Source organism: Lepisma saccharinum, chromosome 9, assembly GCF_977018435.1.
Source record: "Lepisma saccharinum chromosome 9, izLepSacc3.1, whole genome shotgun sequence".
Lineage (NCBI taxonomy): Eukaryota > Metazoa > Arthropoda > Insecta > Zygentoma > Lepismatidae > Lepisma > Lepisma saccharinum.
In genome coordinates, this window is record NC_139237.1 from 85,510,500 (window position 1) to 85,533,643 (window position 23,144).

The following is a 23,144-nucleotide window of genomic DNA, read 5'->3' on the forward strand; positions in this document are numbered from 1 at the left end:
TTTCTGGTCAATGTCTTTGGCAGCTCCTTTTCCCAAGTCAGATTTTCTTGTCTGAGTCTGTGTGCTGCGTTGAAATGCAGAAAACGACCTTTCCACCAACGAGCTTGATACAGGAACAGTGAGGAACAATTCTGTTAGTTTGTACACTTGTTCAACAGCTTCATTCAAATGGGTAGTACGCAAGTACTCATGAAGTTCAAACACACACTTCACTCGATATTCGGCTTCAGAATAAATTACCTGTAGCTCAACTTTCAACTGGTAGCAATTGACAAATTTCACATACAGCTTAGTTAAGTACACAAACTCTTCTTCTGGAAAGGTCATGGGTAAATTTCTCGTATCGGACAAACGGATTTCGTCAAATTTACAGGAGAAATTACTTACGGTTTCTTTATAGTTGTGGAAGTTCGGGGAAGTGTTTTCTCGCATCGTTCATTCAATTTTGCCGGTTAATCATATTTTTTTCGATATAAATGTGTGACCATTGCACGAGAGCTCTTGCATCCATTTACTTCCAGGTGGATGTAGCCTGTGCGTGATGACGTAATCCGGGCCAGTGTTTCCAAACATACGTTTATGTAACTGGTCACACGTTTAAATACGTATGATCAGTTGAACGTGATCAACGTTTTGAAAATGACGTGTGCAGGATGCGCTGATGCTAAATTGAACGAAAGGAGTGCTAATGGAACCGAACCTAACAGGCCTAACCTAACCTAGTAGGCATACCTCGTCCCCGTGATGGTCCGTGGGGCTATCGTGAGTTTTTGGGCTAACGTCAATGGTTTTAGGGGCTACCCGTGCATGGTTTGTGGGAAATAAAGAACAACAGTAAGTACTCGTTAATGTAGTTAACGTAACATTCTGCATTGTGGAACATTTCTTTAGGTGAAATAATGAATTTGTAACGACAATAATGTATATTTCTTACATTAACGAGTACTTACTGTTGTTCTTTATTTCCCTCAAACCATCCACGGGTAGCCCCAAAAACCATTGACGTTAGCCTAAAAATTCACGATAGCCCCACGGACCATCACGGGGACGAGGTATGCCTACTAGGTTAGGTTAGGTTCCATTAGCACTCCTTTCGTCCAATTTAGCATATACGGACAACGTCGGCTTCTAGCAGCAGCAATAGCGTGTATTGTGCTCTTGTGCAGAAAGCAAATGGCGGCAGCAGCAATAGCTCGTCGGAAATAGATTTTCGTAGAAAACCACATGCATTCGCATTAAAATGGATCAAAACTTCATTCCCGAACACGTTTCCCACATTCGGACAACATCGGCTTCTAGCAGCAGCAGCAATAGCATGTATTGTGCTCTCGTGCAGAAAGCAAATAGCGGCAGCAGCAATAGCTCGTCGGAAATAGATTTTCGTAGAAAACCACATGCATTCGCATTAAAATGGATCAAAACTACATTCCCGAACACATTTCCGACATTCCTTCTCACCGGTAAATAATGAGCAATTGTGCCGATCGCGGATCACTCAATTTCTCTTATCTTGCACTTTCTACGCGTGGTGGGGTTGAAACATTGCATATGGACTACGGTGGTGAAACTGTGACGGCCATTTCCCGTGTTACGGAAGGGAAGAAGCAACCAAGAAAACTTACTCGATATGTCGCAAATATAGCTATTTTCGGTGAAATTAGCGAAATGTCACCTTCAGCAATGTTTGTCAATGCAGAATACGTAAGTACGAATATTGAAATGAAAAGAAGTAGGAAATTTCAGCTGTTTGTCCGATACGAGAAATTTACCAGGTCATGTCATATTTTTATTCTTTTTCTTTAACTAAAAAAACATTTGTGGGAAATTCGTAGCTGTAACCGTACCAAGCTTTTTCTGTAAGGTTGCTTCTCTGTCACGCTTTTCGTTTGCAAGTTTACGATAACCTGCCCCACTTAACTTCGTTCGCTTCATGCTGCCTGCTGCATAAAAAAGAAAAAAACACCAAATCGCAAACGCACTAGCAACAAACTGAATGCACCAGCCTGAGAATACAGTAAGACAAAAACTAGTTGCGGTCCACGCGAAAGCTGCACTCACTCACTCACTCACTCACTTATCAGCAGTGTTTATGTGTTTATTTTTTTTTTAAGACTGGCATTGTTACAGATGCGAGTTTCAAACAATCAGTCTTCTTTCCTGCCTGGCCATTAACAAACGCTTAGTGGAAGAGCGAGGGGTATGTATTTACAAAAACAAACCAACAAAGGCTGGGCGACTTGCATTGTCATTGTAAGCGATAAAAGCCACAGCATGGGTTAAAAACAAATTGATTGGTGCCTGAAGGAGGCAGAGCAGATAAAACATTTCTTGATAACACATAAATCCGATACATCAAGGTTTCTTTTGTATGAAGCGAAAGTGTTGCAAACTGTTGATTTGAAACATTGGTTTCATAGGTCTAAATTGTCACTGTGTACGTAAGACACTTTTTTTTTTATTCTTGATATTCTGGAAAAAAGATTTGCCGCCCCCAAGAGTTGCCGCCCATAGGCACGTGCCTAGTGGGCCTATTTGGTAATCCACCACTGTATACACAATGTACAATTCACTTCAGAGATGTAGGACTACATGCATTGTACAGAGAAAAATGGCCAACACATGTAATAATTTAGGTAAATATGTGATAATGCCCGGACACCTTTAACTCATTTATTTCCTTAATTTTACCACTGGTACTTACCTTTTCAGCATTGCAGAACATTCTTTAAGGTGAAGTTATGCCTCTTTCCATAAAATAGTGTCAACTTTTCATATTACGTGTGATTATTTGTCTTCCTTGTTCTGCTTGGTAACAGACAATATGGCATCCACTCGTCATGGATCATCGCGCCGTGCTTGTCGTTTTGGAGTGGGTGTGCAGTGTTTTAACCTTCTTAACCGAAAAATACCTACTTTTGTGTTCATTATGTCATCACAAACCACTGATAGCCCCAAACAACCATTCACGATAGCCCCACAAACCATTGCTGGATATCCCCAAAAATCATTCACGTTATCCCCAAAAACCATTCACGATAGCCCCAAAAACCATTTCTGGCAAGGTTAGGTAAGGTTGGGTTAGGTTAGATAAGCATAGTTTAAAAAAACAATTCTCATAAAGAAATGCACGTTTGGAAACACTGACGAGACCATGTGACTGGTAACAATTAGATATAGCAGAAACACATTTCTTGAAATTTACAGGAGAAAAGACGAGAAAGTTCTTACGGACTTTAGTTCCTGTGGACTTTCTAAAGCTGGGAAAAGTGTTTTTTTTTTCGAATCGTGCAACTTATTTGGCCTGTAAGTAAGGTATTTTTCGACATTCATGTATCTCCGTTGCAGGATAGCTCGTTCCACGATTACCGTCGACTATGTCAATCAAATGTTCCGTGCATTCGCCCCTGTCAGTGTAGCAACCACGCGGTAGTTTTACAAGATGACATGTGAGCAGGTTTTTTTTCCCAATTCAATTTTGTATGTTTGCCTAACCTAACCTAACCTTACCTTCTGTGAATGGTTTGTGGTTCAATTTTCGCTTAAAAACCTTTTGTGAATAGTTTGTGCGGCATTTATCGGTTCATAAGTTTGTAAACACTGCATATCAGCTGACGATAGACAACTTGAGTCTAGATTTGCCCGCCAATTAGCAACGACCAATAAATACTTGTAATGTTAAAAATTACGCTTTTTTCATTGAAAAAAAAAAAAGTAATCCCAAGTTGAAAAATGTTCCGCTATGCATATGAGGTAAGTACAAATGAAATTTTATAACGTTTTTTCTTTACTTTTATTAGTGCAATTTTTATTCTGCCGTTGAACAACATCAATAACACAAAAAATACTGTATTAATATTTATTAAAGTCCCAGACACCTGACTTCTGTGGCTTTTTCTACAGACTCCCTGTTAAAGGCATGTTAGAAATTGGCCGGAGTTACCTGTCCCCAAATGAGCCCCAAACTTTTAAATTTGAAGAAATCCGTTTCCAGGATACGGAAAACTTACCTGAATTTCAGACAAAACACATTCCCGATGTTAGACAGTACTACAGGAACTTATTACTGTAAGTAGTATCTGTTCGATGGATAGTAAACAAGTACCATAAATGGTGCAAGGAACAATTTAAGGTTGGGTAATACATATAGATGGATAGCAGTCTTTACAACCAAAGACCCATGGTTCTATTTATACCCCACTCCCACGGCAAGTCATAGTTTTCATCAATAGGTTAAGGACGGGACATGTGCGTACACCAGCACACCTAGCAAAAATACACATCAAAACTCAAGAAAATTGCAAATGTGGTCATGAAAATCCTGATGCGCAACACTTATTTCTAGAATGTCCTATTTTTTCTCAAATCAACAAATCACACACTTTAAAGGTATACAACCTTTGGTAAAACTATCAAAGCCGGGAATCGGATTTCTTCAAGTTTACAGGGGAAAGTACTTATGGAATTGAGTTTCTGTGTAATTTCGGAAGGTCGTAGAAGTGTTTTCTCGCATTTTTCAATGTATTTGGCTGCTAATTCATGTATTTTTGTATAATAATGTCCGTCCGATGCACAAAAGCTGTTGCTTGCATTTCCATCCATGTACTTGAACCGGATATTGCGAGCATCTGATGACATAATCCCCAGTAAGTGTTTCCAAACACACAGTTTTTTCACTATATTGGCCAACCTAAAGCAACCTAGCCTAACCTTACCGTGATGGTGCGTGGGGCTATTCGTGGATGGTTATATGATCCAGAATGGTTTTTGGAGCTATTTGTGGATGGTCATACTATCCCGACTGGTTTTTGGGGCCATGCCAGTGTGATTGTATGAAAGGTGTAAGACTTCCTTAGATAAACCTGACCTGATATTGGATAAAGAAAACCCAAAGATATTTTAACTAAATATAATTTATTTGAATCTAAGTCATGTATGGGCATACTCAATTTCAAACACAAAATGCACACACTCTATGTTAACAATAATAGCATATGTATTACTTAATGAAAATTCTCATTTATACTGTAACTCCTCAATCACGTCGTCGTAGAATCGGGAGTTTCTGGTCAATTTCCTTAGCAGCTCCTTTTCAATGGATATCAGTCCCAAGTCAGATTTCCTTGCCTGAGTCTGTGTGCTGCGTTGAAATGTATGAATCCTCTTCAGTGTAGAAAACGACCTTTCCACCGATGTGCTTGAGACAGGAACAGTGAGGAAGAATTCTGTTAGTTTGTACACTTGTTCAACAGCTTCATTCAAATGGGTAGTATGCAGGTACTCATGAAGTTCAAACACACTTTTTACTCGATATTCAGGTTCAGAATAAATTACCTGTAGTTCAACTTTCAACTGGTAGCAATTGATAAATTTCGCATACAACTTAGTTAAGTACACAAACTCTTCTTCTGGAAAGGCCACGTCATATTTTTATTCTTATTATTCTTTTGCTTTCACTAAAAAAACATTTGTGGGAAATGCAAATGCATTTGAGAATATTACTCATTATCATGGTTACAATATTCTTCGCACATTTTGAAAAGCATATCAAGCAACTTAGTGAAAGGAAAATGTAAAAACAATCTGTAAATATAACACTAAGTATTACCCGTAAGCTTTTAACATTACGGGCAACTGGGATGCACGTGCCTAACTTTGCAGGCACTGCCGGATCTAGGATTGCCAGACATTCCTCTTCTATCTTTAATTCGCTGCTTCTAATGAAGGTAATATCCAACATTATATCATCTCTTTGTGAACTTAATAGTTAGTTTACACATTTAAAATTACACCCGTTTTGTTAGCTACACCTCCCGTCAAGCATTGTTGAAACAACACAGGAGTCGATTTTCTTGGATCTCTTCCGACCGTGCCGACGCAGTGGGGACAGAAATTCTCGCCAGTTAGCACCCACTCGTAATGCACCTTACAGTGCTTGAGAATCGAGGCACCCTGTCATTGGTTGAGAAGATACTACGTAAGCAAACACACCCACCATGGGCGAGTCCAAATCATTTCTTCCATTCACCCGCACGTAAGTCCTCTCAAGAAGCCTTACAGAGAAACAACTCGAATCAAAACAAGTCTTCAATTGTTTCGTTAAAAGTTCTACTTGCAGTCTGATATTGCTATGTGTGTTCAAGCGATAAATACGGGAATTTAATATGTTTTATTCAATAATTTCAACTCGTAAGATGGACTTAGAAGCTTTACGTGGGCACTACGCCGCTGGGCCATGCGTAAATGTTTTTTGGGGCTATGTGGGAATGGTTTTGGTAAGACACTACTTTACATCCTTTTTCTAAGGAATACGTGTCATATATCGTTGGAAAACTTATTGTATAAGGAATTCAACAACGTAAATCCCAAAGCGAGGAAAAATTATCTGGAGGAGGAAATCGATAAATACCGATGCATAATTGAACATACTGAGGAAATTTTTCGATGATGTAGCACATATTTAGGGGTGAAATGAGTGCTATCGTGAATGGTTCTTGGGGCTACCCGTGAATGGTTAGTGGGGCTATCGTGAACAGAAAGTTTAAAAAGAAAACGGTACTTACCCGAAGAAATGCCAGCTGTCTGCAAGCATGGTTTTTTACGATGCACTAAATTATTACTGGGGATAAACATATTTTACACTATCGACAAGTTTTTGGAACCTGTTGTTTTTCATGCACAGCGCACCGCAAACGCAAAGAAGCAATCACCACGCAGAACGCAAATGAGCAAAGCACGCCCATTCTCAACGTGGACACAAAGACGAGCCTGCAGTGTTGTTAACTGCCATCGGTTACCACCAAAATGCAATAAGGACGTAAAGTAGAGTCTAGCCATGGTTTTCGGGGCTATGCGGGAATTTTTCTGTTAAGAAGGTTAAAACACTGCTTTGCCGTTTGAAACACAACGCTAGTCAAGATTTGCCCACCATTTTGCATGTTCAGGAAGCGAGAAAAGAACGAACAATAATTACTTGATATGGTGACAATAGATACTAATTTTGTTAATCTTTCGCAATGCAGAATAAGTAAGTACGAATGTCAACAATTACAGAATAAACAAGTTCCAGACAATTCCCGGCTTTGAAAGTTTTACCCAACGTTTAAATATTTCATTTCCAATATCACTCTCTTCTCTTCTATCAGAATTATCTCCTACACTAATATGTCTTCTGTATGCATATGCTTGAAAATGTAAACTTGAATTATGATTTTTATTAAGAAGGAAAAAAAAAACAGCAAAAGGATGAAAGTGATTTATTCATACAATCGTATATGATACTGGTGAACTAGAGAGACTACTAACTTCAGAAGAAAAAACATTAAAACAAATTCAATAGCAGAAATGATGTCCAAAGTCGACAGGGTCATGATAAAGATGAATTAGTTACACCATACATCACATTACCCTAAATCTGTTATTTCCATCCTGGTTGCAAAACTTTGCGATCTACTGTAATCGCAGGTGAAATTACTTTGATCTGTGGTGCAATCACATCAAATAGCTGTCAGTTTTGATTTCATTCATTCGATGTTTAAAAAAACCTCTTAAAAACTTATGTTCATACAGTGCACAAGAATATCATTGTACACTTTGCAAGATTCATGATGTAATTCTGTTTTTTTTTTGTTTTTTTTGTTTAGATTTGTGTTTTTGATCAAGTTTGACAATGTATGGAGGAGGCATGGGTTATTTTGAACCCGACCATGCAGCAGCTATGGGATTGTTGACTCATTTAAATGCTGATGAGCTAAAAGAGTTATTGAATGATGATACCAAATTAGAAGACACAATTAAGGACCTCAATCAGGTAATTGCAAAATTAGGTGCAGTTTTCTTTACATATATGTTTGATTTGTTTTTGTGTGTGTCCAAAAATATTGTGTTTACATGGGTAGGTTAGGCAGGTTCACTTTCTTCGCCATTACATGTGTACAACATTTAACCTCAAGAAGTTTTATTTTTGCAAGTCATTAAATAAGACAGCATTGTGTTACTTGTTATTTCCTTGGTGTACCTTTGATAAACCAGTAACACATTTTCAACAGAAATTAAGGCATCTAGATAGACTGGATAATTGAAATTTATTAGGAAATAGACTGGATAATTGAAATTTATTGGGAAATATACTGGGTAATTGAAATTTATTGGGAAATATAGCCTACTGGATAATTGAAATTTATTGGGGAATATACTGGATAATTGAAATTTATTGGGAAATAGACTGGATAATTGAAATTTATTGGGAAATAGACTGGATAATTGAAATTTATTGGGAAATAGACTGGATAATTGAAATTTATTGGGGAATATACTGGGTAATTGAAATTTATTGGGAAATATAGCCTACTGGATAATTGAAATTTATTGGGGAATATACTGGATAATTGAAATTTATTGGGAAATAGACTGGATAATTGAAATTTATTGGGAAATATAGCCTACTGGATAATTGAAATTTATTGGGGAATATACTGGATAATTGAAATTTATTGGGAAATAGACTGGATAATTGAAATTTATTGGGAAATATAGCCTACTGGATAATTGAAATTTATTGGGGAATATACTGGGTAATTGAAATTTATTGGGAAATATAGCCTACTGGATAATTGAAATTTATTGGGGAATATACTGGATAATTGAAATTTATTGGGAAATAGACTGGATAATTGAAATTTATTGGGAAATATAGCCTACTGGATAATTGAAATTTATTGGGAAATAGACTGGATAATTGAAATTTATTGGGAAATATAGCCTACTGGATAATTGAAATTTATTGGGGAATATACTGGATAATTGAAATTTATTGGGAAATAGACTGGATAATTGAAATTTATTGGGAAATATAGCCTACTGGATAATTGAAATTTATTGGGAAATAGACTGGATAATTGAAATTTATTGGGAAATATAGCCTACTGGATAATTGAAATTTATTGGGGAATATACTGGATAATTGAAATTTATTGGGAAATAGACTGGATAATTGAAATTTATTGGGAAATAGACTGGATAATTGAAATTTATTGGGAAATAGACTGGATAATTGAAATTTATTGGGGAATATACTGGGTAATTGAAATTTATTGGGAAATATAGCCTACTGGATAATTGAAATTTATTGGGGAATATACTGGATAATTGAAATTTATTGGGAAATAGACTGGATAATTGAAATTTATTGGGAAATATAGCCTACTGGATAATTGAAATTTATTGGGGAATATACTGGATAATTGAAATTTATTGGGAAATAGACTGGATAATTGAAATTTATTGGGAAATAGACTGGATAATTGAAATTTATTGGGGAATATACTGGGTAATTGAAATTTATTGGGAAATATAGCCTACTGGATAATTGAAATTTATTGGGGAATATACTGGGTAATTGAAATTTATTGGGAAATATAGCCTACTGGATAATTGAAATTTATTGGGGAATATACTGGATAATTGAAATTTATTGGGAAATAGACTGGATAATTGAAATTTATTGGGAAATATAGCCTACTGGATAATTGAAATTTATTGGGGAATATACTGGATAATTGAAATTTATTGGGAAATAGACTGGATAATTGAAATTTATTGGGAAATATAGCCTACTGGATAATTGAAATTTATTGGGAAATAGACTGGATAATTGAAATTTATTGGGAAATATAGCCTACTGGATAATTGAAATTTATTGGGGAATATACTGGATAATTGAAATTTATTGGGAAATAGACTGGATAATTGAAATTTATTGGGAAATATAGCCTACTGGATAATTGAAATTTATTGGGAAATAGACTGGATAATTGAAATTTATTGGGAAATATAGCCTACTGGATAATTGAAATTTATTGGGGAATATACTGGATAATTGAAATTTATTGGGAAATAGACTGGATAATTGAAATTTATTGGGAAATAGACTGGATAATTGAAATTTATTGGGAAATAGACTGGATAATTGAAATTTATTGGGGAATATACTGGGTAATTGAAATTTATTGGGAAATATAGCCTACTGGATAATTGAAATTTATTGGGGAATATACTGGATAATTGAAATTTATTGGGAAATAGACTGGATAATTGAAATTTATTGGGAAATATAGCCTACTGGATAATTGAAATTTATTGGGGAATATACTGGATAATTGAAATTTATTGGGAAATAGACTGGATAATTGAAATTTATTGGGAAATATAGCCTACTGGATAATTGAAATTTATTGGGGAATATACTGGGTAATTGAAATTTATTGGGAAATATAGCCTACTGGATAATTGAAATTTATTGGGGAATATACTGGATAATTGAAATTTATTGGGAAATAGACTGGATAATTGAAATTTATTGGGAAATAGACTGGATAATTGAAATTTATTGGGAAATATAGCCTACTGGATAATTGAAATTTATTGGGGAATATACTGGATAATTGAAATTTATTGGGAAATAGACTGGATAATTGAAATTTATTGGGAAATTAACAGTTTGTAACTATTGACCAGCTACAGGAACATACGGAACAGGTAAGTGAAATTTTTGTACATATGATGAAGGTTCTGGTTCATGTGAACTTTTTCTGACCTTTCTAGCTCATGAAGATGTTTTATAGCAAAGTAATAAATTGTTTTGTGTGATACTATTTATCACATCAAGATGATGTTGCCAGCTCCACGTGATATGTTGGAATTTGAATTCTTGTTTATAAAATGCCATTGCTTATATAGTTGATGATTTAGAGAAGATTAAGAAACTTATTATATGGTTATGTATGTCATTTCATATCACTTGAGGATTTCACCAATCAAATGCAAGCTTGTGTAGTCTGGCATGCTGCTGCAGCGTGACATCTTTTTATGTCCATAATCATTTTAAATATTCTAAATACATTCGTCATACTTCCTACAACTTGTAAAAATTATTTGCCAGAACCATGCCCAATACTACCACATTTAAAGATTAAAAAAACAATATAATTTACTTTCAATAATAAATACTGTGATACACTGCAGAGAACTTCAAAAATGCTGAAACTAATGTGACTTTAAAGGAACAACTGGATGTCAGATTTCATGAAAAAAGTAAGTATTTCTGATTGCTAGAGCCACATATTTATGATCAAGACTTTGGTACAAAAAATGGGCACATTTTGGGATCAAAAGCCATATATAAAATAGCATTTTGGTGTTAAAATGGTGAAAATAACACCAAATTTAATTTAAAATTTATACTTATGATTAGAAACCGGATGTTAGGCACCAAAAACGTATAAAATAGGCAGGCAAATAAGCACTTATAATTTTCAAAATAGGCAATAAAAAAGGCAATGAAATTTAACTCAAAATAATGAAGATAGACATACAAAAAGAAATAGGTGTTTAAAAAATATAGAAACATACCTGTACATTCTTTATACACTGGTGAAAACAATTAAAGGGACAAATGGTATTTGTTAAAAGAAAAGAAAAATATGGAACGGCGAGAAGCAAAGAAGGGAGCAGACGATAGCGACGTGTGTTGCGCACAAACCGTGCCATGCAGTTGTCGATGACGTCGTACGGCGGTGGCGCTGTGATCGCGTGTGTGTAGAGGTACCCAGTTGCTCGGCGTGGATCGGAGCCGCAGTACGTTGTGAAACACCGTAGCATTGGGCAATCCGTGTGTTTTGAATTTCTGTGTTTACCCATCGTTAGTATAGCGAATCGGCATCGTTTAGATGATGCCACAAGATGGAGGATAGTTGGAAGACTCGAGGCAGGCCAATCACAGGCAACCTGTTGTAGGGACCTCGGGGTTCCGAGAAATGTGGTGTCCAGGCTGTGGAAACAGTTCACAGAGACAGGAACAGTGGTCCGCCGACGTGGTCAAGGCCGCAAAAGGGCTACAATGCTGGCTGAAGACCGTTATTTGCAACTTCTCGCCAAGAGGGATAGGTCCGCGACAGCAACACAGCTGTCTCGAAACCTGTATAATGCAACAGGGACATCAATTTCACGCATAACAGTCGCCCAGAGACTGCATGAAGGTGGGTTGTATGCGAGGCGCCCTGTAGTGTGCATCCCTTTGTCTGTGCAGCACAAAAGGGCCCGGTTATCATGGAGCAGAGAACACCTGTATTGGACGGATAATGATTGGGGGTGCATTCTCTTCAGTGATGAGTCGCGATTCAGTCTGGACAGCGACTCAAGACGTGTTCTCATCTGGCGAGAAACGGGGAGTCGATATCGGCCCTCAAACATTGTCGAAAAGGACCACTATGGCGGAGGCGGTGTGATGGTGTGGGCAGGCATCATGGCAGACGGGCATACGGACCTTCGTGTGTTCGATAGAGGTTCTCTGACAGGTCAGCGATACAGGGACGAGATCCTTGCACCCTACGTGCGACTTTTCCGCGGAGCATATGGACCGCAGTTCATGTTTATGGACGACAACGCCCGTCCACATAGGGCGCAGTTGGTGGATGAATACCTTCAATCAGAGGATATTCAACGATTGCCGTGGCCTGCGATGTCCCCTGACCTTAATCCCATAGAACACGTATGGGATGCCCTTGGACGCTCAATTGCAACCCTCCAACCAGCTCCAACACACATCGCTGAGCTCAAGTGTGCCTTAGTGCAAGAGTGGGTGCGGTTGCCACAGGAATTGCTAAGGACCCTCGTTCACAGTATGCATCGCCGATGCCAGAGTTGTATTGCTGTACGGGGCGATCATACGCCCTATTAGACATGTTTTTTTGGCCTCACTGACAGAGCGTCGGTCAGCTGCTGTGCTGGACATTTGGCATTTTTGGTTTTCATGGGTGGCGGTTGTACCCATGTTTGTTTTCTCATCTATTGTTTTGTTCTGGGACGATATTGTGGCCACGTTTGGTGTTATTTCATTGTTATCTTTTGTTTTTGCATTAAAAACCATTTGTCCCTTTAATTGTTTTCACCAGTGTAGTTGCTTAAAATAAACCAGGAGCTCATCATTAGAGACAGCAGTCCAATATTATACTTAATAAATCACTGCAAACAGGAGTCACGTCAGCCCAAAATTTTCCATTGTATAATGGCTACACACAATAGTCTGACAAAAGAAATTGTTGGCTACTTCCAACCAGTACGCAAATTATTTCAAAATACACTTTATCACTGCACACAGGGTTATTTCAGTTAAAAAAATTTACACTAGGCTATATATTTCACACAGCAGTTCGAACTAAGAAACTGTTTAAATGCATTTCAAGTTTGTACTGTACAGTTTGGCAGTCTCTGAATAAGAAGCACTAATTGCAGTTGCACATCACAACAAGGTATTCTCTTCGGGTGATCAACCAACAAGTTACGTCTGTGATCGGACAACACATTTTTTAGAATTGAAAAAGATCTTTCAACCTCCACAGATGTTACCGGAGCATACTTAAAGCACGCGAGAACGTGTGGATCTAACTCAGTTTGTATATTTTCACCTTTCAGAACTTGTTGAATTGCCCTTAATTTGTCCAAGTCCTTATTAGCTGCAATAACTTGCTGACATTTCTCACAAACAGCCTGACCTTTAGCACCTTGTACAGTACAAATTTGGTCAACTGCAGAATGAAAACGGTCCATAGAATTTATCAGTGTTTCACTTCTCTCTTCCAGTAATGTTATTGTGTCTGGCAAATTTAAATAATGGGTGGTGATGAATCCTAAGTCGTTTCGCACAACAGAATTTTTCAAAAGATGCTGTGTTACGCGAATTGATGTTTTCATCATCTTCAGATAGGGAATTAATTACTTCAGCCACCTTCTGATAGTTGGTCGCGTAATATACTGCAACAGATATTCAAGTACCCCATCTAGTTATTATTGGCTGTGGAGCCAAAGCAAGTTAAGGTGCTGTTTCCTTAAACAAAAGAACCCAGGATGGTGCTTGAGGATTATTTCTTGGCATTGGATATTAAAGAGTCAACTTTGGGAAATGAAACACGAATTTCCTCTGCAACTCGATGGAGAGCATGCGCGAGACATGTTATGTGCAACATAGCAGGGAAAATAACTTTAAGGGCCGTTGCTGCTTTTTTCATATATGGCACTGCATCTGTTACAAACAAAAGCACATCTTCATGCTTAACACCATCTGGCCAAAGCAAATTTAGTGCGGAAGTAAACAACTGAGCAATTGCTGTACTATTAGTTTTTTCCAGTTGCTCACATGCAAGAAGAAATATTTTGGGCTCTACATTGTGTTCCATTGTACCAATTACAACATTAGCAAGAAACCTTCCCATAGCATCGGTTGTTTCATCAATAGACACCCAATTTTTCCCCCCCTAACTTCCTCCCTAATTCTTTCAATGACACCCGTGTAACACCCTTCTACGTAATTTTTACGCAGTGTTTACTCATTCGGTACATGTTCACCTGTGTACTTCGACAAAGGAATGTCTGCCTCTATGAATGCCTTACACAAATCTGCAGAAAACTGAGACTGCCTAGGAGAAATAGCGTATGATGTAATGACGGTTTTACGTCACATGACTTTTGCTTCTCTATAGAAACCGATTTGTGTTTAGCAGTTTGTAAGTGTTGCGTAACATAATATTTTTTCGTGCAATTCACAGACTTTTCACATAACTTACAATATAACACCGATCCATCAGTTGTAAACACACTGGACCCGAATTTTTCACAAAGTTGCTCAATTTGGTTCTCAGAAAAGATGCTTCTGTGGGCATTTCTACGAGTAAAAAAGCACAAATACACACAAAATTTCCACCACAAATCACGAGAGAGAGAAAACTCCAATGATCCTTTGAAGAGCTTTCTCCAGAATATGTGCACCTGTGGAATGCAACTCAGATAGCCAGCCCAGGGAAGTTTGAGGGGGAGAGGCCAATCACCCCTTTGGCGACATTCTTCCAATGAATCGGGGTGGAGCTTGACCTTGAGCAGGCCATTCAGCTTTCTACTGTAAACTGTTATTTTTAAATTTCTTGGAAGCATCGGAAACTAATCCTTGGAACAGGAAATTGTATGCACAGAGTTCAGTCATGTCCCAATTTTAAAGGAAATGCCTAAAATAGGCAATATCTGGCATTTATGAAATATATCGTATGAAATAGGCAAACTTAAATTGTCTTTAAATGAAGCTAATCTCTCCCCCCTGGCCTTCGCAACATTTGTTTTCATCATATCTCTAACAAGGCCGGCTCCCATGGCAGAGTTGGTAGCTCATAGCTCTACAATGCCAGGGGTCCCGGGTTCGAATCCTGGCCTGGGCATGGATGTTTTTGAGTGTCTATTCATCATATCATCACTCATTCCCATCTTCGCAAATTACCCAAAGGGGCACAAAAAGCGAAGTAAAATAAAACAAATCAATCAATCAATATCTCTAACAGGAAAGAATAGGCATTTTGCCTAACATCCAGTCTGTACTTATGATACAAAATAAACTTTCTTCTTCTAATAGCACATTTATGTAGTTCTCACAGTATTAAATTTATACCTGAGCCACGGTAGCTCAGTCATTAGGGCATCTGATTACCATCCAAGAGACCCAGGTTCGATCCCCGCTGGGGAAGTCCCGGAATTTTACCCACCTGTTCAAGCATCTCCAGTGCCAACCCAGCATCGTATAAAGTGGGTACCTGGAGGAAACTAGGTGTAAAGGTGGGGTCCAGTTTTGCTTCTCAAATATTCACAGCTGAATTAATCATGATTTGCATAACTCTCAGGATAATTCACACTGCAGAAAGTGTCGGACCAGTAAAAAAAAAACTCTAAATCTAATGTATAAGAGTTTATTTCACATTTTGCAGTTCATTTCATGACAAAACATGGTAACATGGTAGGGAAATGCACCTCACACCTTTAATAAAAATGAAAAACATTAGTGTGTTATTTCACATTTTCTGTTTCCGTGAGAATATGCATAAGAAACAAAATTAACTCTGAATGTGATTCACTTTTAAGCAACCATGTATCTGTCAGATGTATTTTTGTGGTTTGTTGTGTTGTCAGTGTGCCATAATTGTGTCCTAACTTTTCAGTTCAAAAGGTTTGAAACAGAGAAGGAAATGTTAATGGCTAGCAACAAATCATTAGCAGAATTCAACCTGGCTAAGGAACCGCAACTGAACCAAGGAAAGGAACGGCTGATGGAATTAAGCATCCAGGGAGAGGAGTTATGCAGGAGTATAGAAGGCAAAATGGCTGAAATGAGTAAGTAATTGTATTAAGAGGACTTTCATTAATATTGTTGAATGAATGTTAGTTCAGGGCATTTACGAGTCTGGAAAATCCAGAAATCCTAGAAAAGTCAGGGAGGTGATTGTTTCTTGAAAAGTCAGAGAAATTTATTGTATTTCAGGGAAAATCAACATGTTTGTAGTAGTGCATTAAAAGTAGGTTTTAGAACAAACAAAGTCACCTGATTTTCTTAGCCTATAGCTTGGGTTTTAAATTAAACAAAGTAGGTGTTTTTGTGTTAAACTTTTATTGATACTTATAAATTTTATGTTCTCAATTTTTAAAGATAACATCCAGTAAATGACCACCATTCGAATTGATGGAAATTTGGGCTCTTTTTATTGCGTTTTCCATGGTGTTGGAAATCTTAGGGGAAATGTTTTCAATTTTATGCTGAATATTGTCCTTCGGTTGCTGTAACGTCTCTGGCTTATTCACATAAACCAATGACTTCAAATATCCCCAAAGGAAAAAAATCTGGAGTGGTCAAATCGGCGGGACCTGGCTGGCCATGGCAAATCACCAAAACGGGATATTACTCTGCCCGGAAAAGTGTCACGCAAAATTGTCACAATTTTTCCACGTTCTTGTGGGGTATACTTATTCATTTTCACGCACAATCAATTTCGTGAGTATCTTCTATTTAACTGACAAAACACTACTGATATAAACAATAAGATGTTAAATTAAAGGTCAGTTCAAATAGGATGATGACTTTTGCGCCACCCTTTACATATGCAACTTTGAAATAAATAAATAAATAAATTATGGCGTAGGGTATGTGTCTAGGCTTGTTGACAAGTATAAAATTGGGTTTAAAATACATAGTTGGTAACCACTGGATCTAATGAAGTCTCGCGGCCCGATATCATTTACGTCAGAACCTAGTACCAGGCCAGAGGCTGGCAAGAGAGAGACACTGCCATAAAATCGATGCTGAAACTGGAATAGGTTGACCACAAATGGCAAAAATGTCCATTTAAAAAATATCTGACTTTCTCCTAGTAAAATTTTGTTTAAGTCCACTCAGACATCTGGAACCCTTTGATTACAAGGTGAAAATATTACTTTATGAACAGTGATTTTTTTAATTGTCCTGAAACATCTAATAAATTAATATTAACACATGCTTATTTTTTTTTATCTAAAAGAGATGAGGAGACAGGTGAGTGGAGAAGGTTACATAATTTAGAACTACATAATTTGTATTCATGTCCAGATATTATTAGAATAATTAAATCAAGAAGACTTAGTGGGCAGGCCATGTGGCACGAATGGGAGAGGAAAGAGGAGTTTACAGGATTCTTGTTGGGAAACCTGATGGTAAGAGACCTGTAGGAAGGCCAAGACGAAGATGGAGGGGCAACGTTGAGATGGACCTAAGGGAAATCGGTAGGGATGGAAAAGAGTATATAGAACGTGCTCAAGATAGGGAAAGATGGAAGGCCTGTGTTGCTGCAGCCATGAACCTTCGGGTTTAAGAAGGCTAGAGAGTTAGTTAGTTAGCTTATTTTTTTATGACATCAACTGCACACACACATGAGAGTTTGTTTTAAGTTAATTTTATGCTCAGATAGGGTAATCATGCCTCCGCTGAGGATCAAACCTGGTGCCCCTTGATTACAAGACAACAGTGTTACCACTACGCAATGGGTAGGCACCAATACAAACACACATACGCAAAAACAAATTAGTAAGTAGAAGAAATGGCCAATATGTGTCATCATATAAAATAATTAGGTATTTCAAAATTCCTCAAATTCCTTAACTGACACTGGTTAGCTCAGCTCAGTGGTTCCCAAAGTATGGGGCACCGTGACTGGCTTACAGGGGGCACCGCGAAATAACAGTGATTGTTATGAATATGAAAATGATTCAATATGTGTATTGACTGTGTATGTGCTTATTTAGTATTTTTGACACGTAAAATGTTTCTGAATTTGAAATATGTACTTATTCTTTAACTTAAGGCAAGCAACCTAACCACAATAACTGAGCGTTGCAAGTGTTAGATAGGCCTAAATTCTAACTTGTGCACCGTGGAAAAATAGTGAAACACTAATGGCACCATGAAATGAAAAAGTTTGGGAACTCCTGGGTTAGTCGCAATATGTAAAAAGCCCAAATTTCCTTTTTTGCCCAAGAAGCTGGGTTTTTAATAATAAAAAAAGCATCCACTCAAGAAAGCCAGCTTTTTTTGCAACTCTTAATCTCGAAGCTTTACAGTATGGTGTGCAGTGGCGTGCGATGCTAAATCAGGCAGGGGAACAGGTGACCTGCACTTGCCCCCTCCCCTCCCGTACCTGTCGTAATATAATACAGTAGACCAAGTAAAATTCAACCCTTGTTGAAATGAACCAAATAAACATAGGATACATATGTTACAAATTGTGAGAAGTGGCATACATGAAGCACGTTAAAATTATAACAATACCAATGTTAAAGCAAATATGATATAATGTAAAGAAAACATTAAAAACAAAATTGTTGATGTGCAACAAAGAAAAAATTAATAAAAGCAATTTATGAGTGATCAGAGAAAAATAATGTTTTGTCGAAACCTGTTTCATCTCTCTATTTGTAGATTAAGTTGACATTTTTTTCCTTTTTTCTGTAGAGTTGAGCATTTTGTGTAATTCAAACGTCCTCAATGCAATAATTGCATTCAGATGGCCGAGTTTTTTGATGACGTCGGCTAGATTTGTAGAAATTGTGACAAAACCCTAACTGTTCCAAACTCCCTACTCGGGAACAAGGACAACAATAATTTGCCACTGGAAGAGTATCCAGTTAATAATTTTACAGAGTATTAGTAACTTGTTTGAAAATGCCTTGTGTACGATTTAGTTTTAGTTTTTAATTCGATTAGGATAGGTATTGGTTTGCTGTCTTTTCTGTAAAGTTCAATGAACTAAAACCTTTAGTCTTCAGCTGGTCCATCATACAACATTTGCAACCCTACGCTCGCAGCGTTCGCTTTCTTGTCCTGCTGCTGCGTGCATCTTGGGGCTGGAGGAACAGGTGGATGCGAGCTGTTCCCTCGAAAGCTATTTCTCAGTGTTTAGCCAAGGCATTTAGCAGACGCTTAGACTGTAGAAGATTTTTCCAGTTCGTTAGGACTGGCAGACGGAATTTTGCAATGAGATTAGGAAACTATAGACTTACTACATTCAAAACCATCATTACGACGCAATTAAACTTGAGCACATAGCAAAAACTGGAAGGAAAACGAATTCGCTGTCTCTCGTAGGGAACAGCTAGAGAGTTCAGCTTCTGTGACACCATGAAGGATCGTTTACCTTCGCACGTGGTCGGAAATACTCGGCGTCAGACAGCAGAGGGTGGGATGACGAGGCAGGCCCGTAGCCAGGAATTCTTTGTAGGAGGCCGAAGTCATTCCTAGAGGGGGGCAAATCTTTAATATATTGTGTCGCATTGGCAGATATAGTAGGTTACACAGAGGCACTTGCCCCTCCCCCAAAAGAGATAAGTAACAGAAAAGGAATGATATCTTGAAACTCCAACGAACAAAAAAGTTCGAGCAACATCCAAAAGCAATATTTCGATAATGACCTTTCCAGATTGCCAAAGAATATAAAGTTTAACATAAATAGGCTAATAGGGACTGTATCAACTTGATATTTACAGGTATCATAAGCATATTGTAGGTTAGTTGCGAGTTACTCACAATTCCAAAATATAAAAAGGAAAGTTAAAAATTGTACTTACGTATGTGAGTATATTGTTCCTCCTGTAGAACGACGTTTCAGAGATTGACTATCTCCTTCTTCAGGTTCATAAAAAAACTAGGTACTTGACATAGTACTGCATCAAAAATGTAATATGGGGATTGTGGTTAAGGGTTGGTTAGGATACATTTAAAATAACACATGCCTATGTTGCTTATCTTATTTGCATAAGCGAGCTAGGAAATTTTACGAAATGTACTTTTATTTGTATAAAAGTTGAAATCGAGGGGGGCAATTGCCCCTCTGTGCCCCCTGCAAGTGCCCTTAGCCGTCTGGAAGAAAAATGCAAGAAACACGTGAAAACTAATTCCATCATGAGTATCCATTTGTCCTGCTATTCTTAGAGTCTGCTAGTCAGGTTTCTTTACTTCAATGTTTGCCCCCCCCCCAGATTGGACTTCCTTCCAAGATTGGGGGGCACAATGTCCCTGCCCCCTGTGGTTGCAGCACTGTTTGTGAGTGCCTCATCATAAATTTCACGTCAACACTCATTGTCACGATTAGCTAGATGTGGCAGAAAAGCATCCCTAAGTAACAAAAATCAAATATCCACTCCCTCTTTCTACCACATGAATCACTATTACCAAAAGGTAGACACATCCAAGAAACATCCAAATACATTAGGCACCTTTAATACAAGACTACTCAAAAAATGTCACAACTGTTCTAGAAAATTGAACTTTGAAAATTGCGAAATCATTTCACGAAGTCTGAATCTGGAAGGGAATTTTTCCCCTAATCCTGATACGACATTATGTGGAATCCCACACACCTTGATAAATCACAAAATCAATAAATGTCTTTGTTATGTTGCTAGAGTAATACAGGATATAATTGTAAAGATTAATGAGAATTTAGGTAGAAATGTGTTCTGTATTTTTCACAGGGGGGGGGGGGGCAAAGCAGGCTGTCCCCCCCCCCTTCTAGCTACGGGCCTGCAACGAGGGTAGGTGAAGTAAACAAACGTCCAGTCACGGTGAAAGTTTGTCTTCGGCGTCTTGATTTCGGAAGAAAGAAGTGTTCTTATGGTATTATGTTATTATATATAATTTAAATAGTTAAAAAGGGCGATAAGTAGAAGGGGGAACAGCCTGTTCCCTCTGTTCCATGGAGGGACCGCCACTGATGGTGTGGCAGTGCATTTCAAACTCTACCTGAAAAATGGAGGCACATAGTGGTTCGGATCCCAATTTAAACTCTTAAGTCCAGTCCCGATTAGCCTTACTGTGCATAAAGTGGACTTTAAAACACCAAATCAACATCAATCTACCTGAAAAGGTCAAGGAACTTGCTGTAGCAAGATGCCCACATCTCGTAGAGGGTATTATAATGATTTTATTACTTTGATTGCAACAATGTGTTTCTCTCCTTAACATGGTTTTCCATTTTCTCCTTTACAGAGAAACATGTGGGAATGACATCGTTAGATACAATGCTAGCACTTCTACAAACAGCTGCAGCAGAAGCAGAAGAACAGACAGAGGTGAGTGTCTTATAGTTAGGAACCTTGTTTTTTCAGTGTTATATTTTTCACTTTTCAATGTTATTTTTTCCAAAATATGCATTTTCACTTGAGCACACTTTTCTGCCAAATATACCTAAAATTATACCTTAAATATGATGTTAAACCAGGGTGCAAAATCCCGGGGAGGACAGGGGGAAATTCCCCCACCAACGATCTTGTCCTGAAATTTCCCCCCCCCCCCAAACTTTTCCGGGGGAGGAGAGTTTTTCTTCTAACAACAAACATAAACAATTAGTTTAGGAGTCGAATGTACTTGACTGGAATAATATCGAAAACATACACAAAGAGCCTCATATCTAAGGACACTGAACTCAGCAATCCCCAGAATACAGGAATGAGTCCGACTTGTTATTTCTTCTCCATTTTCCATCGCCTTTTGTCAGCTACCACAATGTATTTAAATATATTAATAAAACAGGTAATAGCATTTAGATGTGATTTTTATGTAGGAAACTATTATCTTCCTAATGTCTCTTTAATTTTTGCCCTCTTTCCTAGTCATTGTTCATACCATTAGTAGTAGATTAAAATCTTCAATTTACAATCGAATTTTGAATGAAGGACGGTCGATATATTGTATATTTTATAATTGACATATTTAATGACATTTATGATAAACAGGGTGTCATTTTAATGGCAACCATGGAAATGTACAAAGGACGTCAAGACAAACAACTTTTCTCAGTAACATTTTTCTCGTTGGTGCGTAATTTCGGCGCTACAGTCGCCCAAAAAAGCCCGTTTTGCCACCTGAATGCTGGCAACCACACACACAACATTTGATTGCATTTGTGACGTCATATCCCATCATAAAGCGATGCATTCCAGGGTTGCCAGGAACACCGATATTATGTGAAAAATGATAGCTACAATCAGCCACATTATGTACCGTAAAACAAAACGAGAAAACACGTTCTGTAACCAAACCGGAAGTAAACAAACGATACGAAAAATGGTAGAAAGAAAGTAGAATTCAAGTGGAAGTGGTCATGTCGAATTTTATCTCAGCTTGCATGCCAAATATTTGCAAGTTGTGAAAGTGTCGGCCCCCCTATCCCTCGTTTCTATCCGGCCCTCTGGATTACTTCCTACTTTCATCCCTCAATCTCTCCTTTCACCTCACCCTGGGTGCAAAGCGAGCAGATTATATTTGCGCCGGAATTACAAAAGGGGGGTTTCACATAACAATTTATATTTTATGTCCCTGGTTCGTTTACACATATACAGCAAGTGAATATATAACTGGTTAAATGGACAGTATCGTTGTTCTTGAAATCATAACATTCTCGTAGGATATATTGGTTTATTATACGTAGTTATATATATACATATTTTACAGAGCGTTTCCATGAGTGTCTTGCATAGACCAAAATTACCAAATCTCTAAATCAATATAATTGCGCACCTATGGCATAACCATCGGCACTTCCCTTACCACCGAGTTAGCATAACTATCTCGGTGGGCCTATCCTCAGCTTAAATGATATTCCGTTCATTTCAAATGCGTTTTCTTACGCCTTCTCTCCTTCTTTTGGGCATCAGTTAATCAAATACGGAAATATCCACAAAATCAAAGCTTTTTCTAAAAGGGGACTTGGGACAGCAACAGGGGCTGGCATAACCAGATGCTACAGTATTATATC

The 23,144-nt window shown here is 37.7% G+C and overlaps 1 protein-coding gene across 1 annotated transcript in view; it reads left to right on the forward strand.

Annotated features, from left to right (window-relative positions):
- Vps37B (vacuolar protein sorting 37B) overlaps positions 1 to 23,144 on the forward strand; it is a 32,120-nt gene that overhangs the window by 685 nt on the left and 8,291 nt on the right. The window contains exons 2-4 of the mRNA XM_083129190.1: positions 7,641 to 7,807; positions 16,029 to 16,200; positions 21,377 to 21,459. Coding sequence (XP_082985316.1) covers positions 7,667 to 7,807; positions 16,029 to 16,200; positions 21,377 to 21,459 — 396 coding nt within the window. The 5' untranslated portion in view covers positions 7,641 to 7,666. The remainder of the gene's footprint in view (positions 1 to 7,640; positions 7,808 to 16,028; positions 16,201 to 21,376; positions 21,460 to 23,144) is intronic.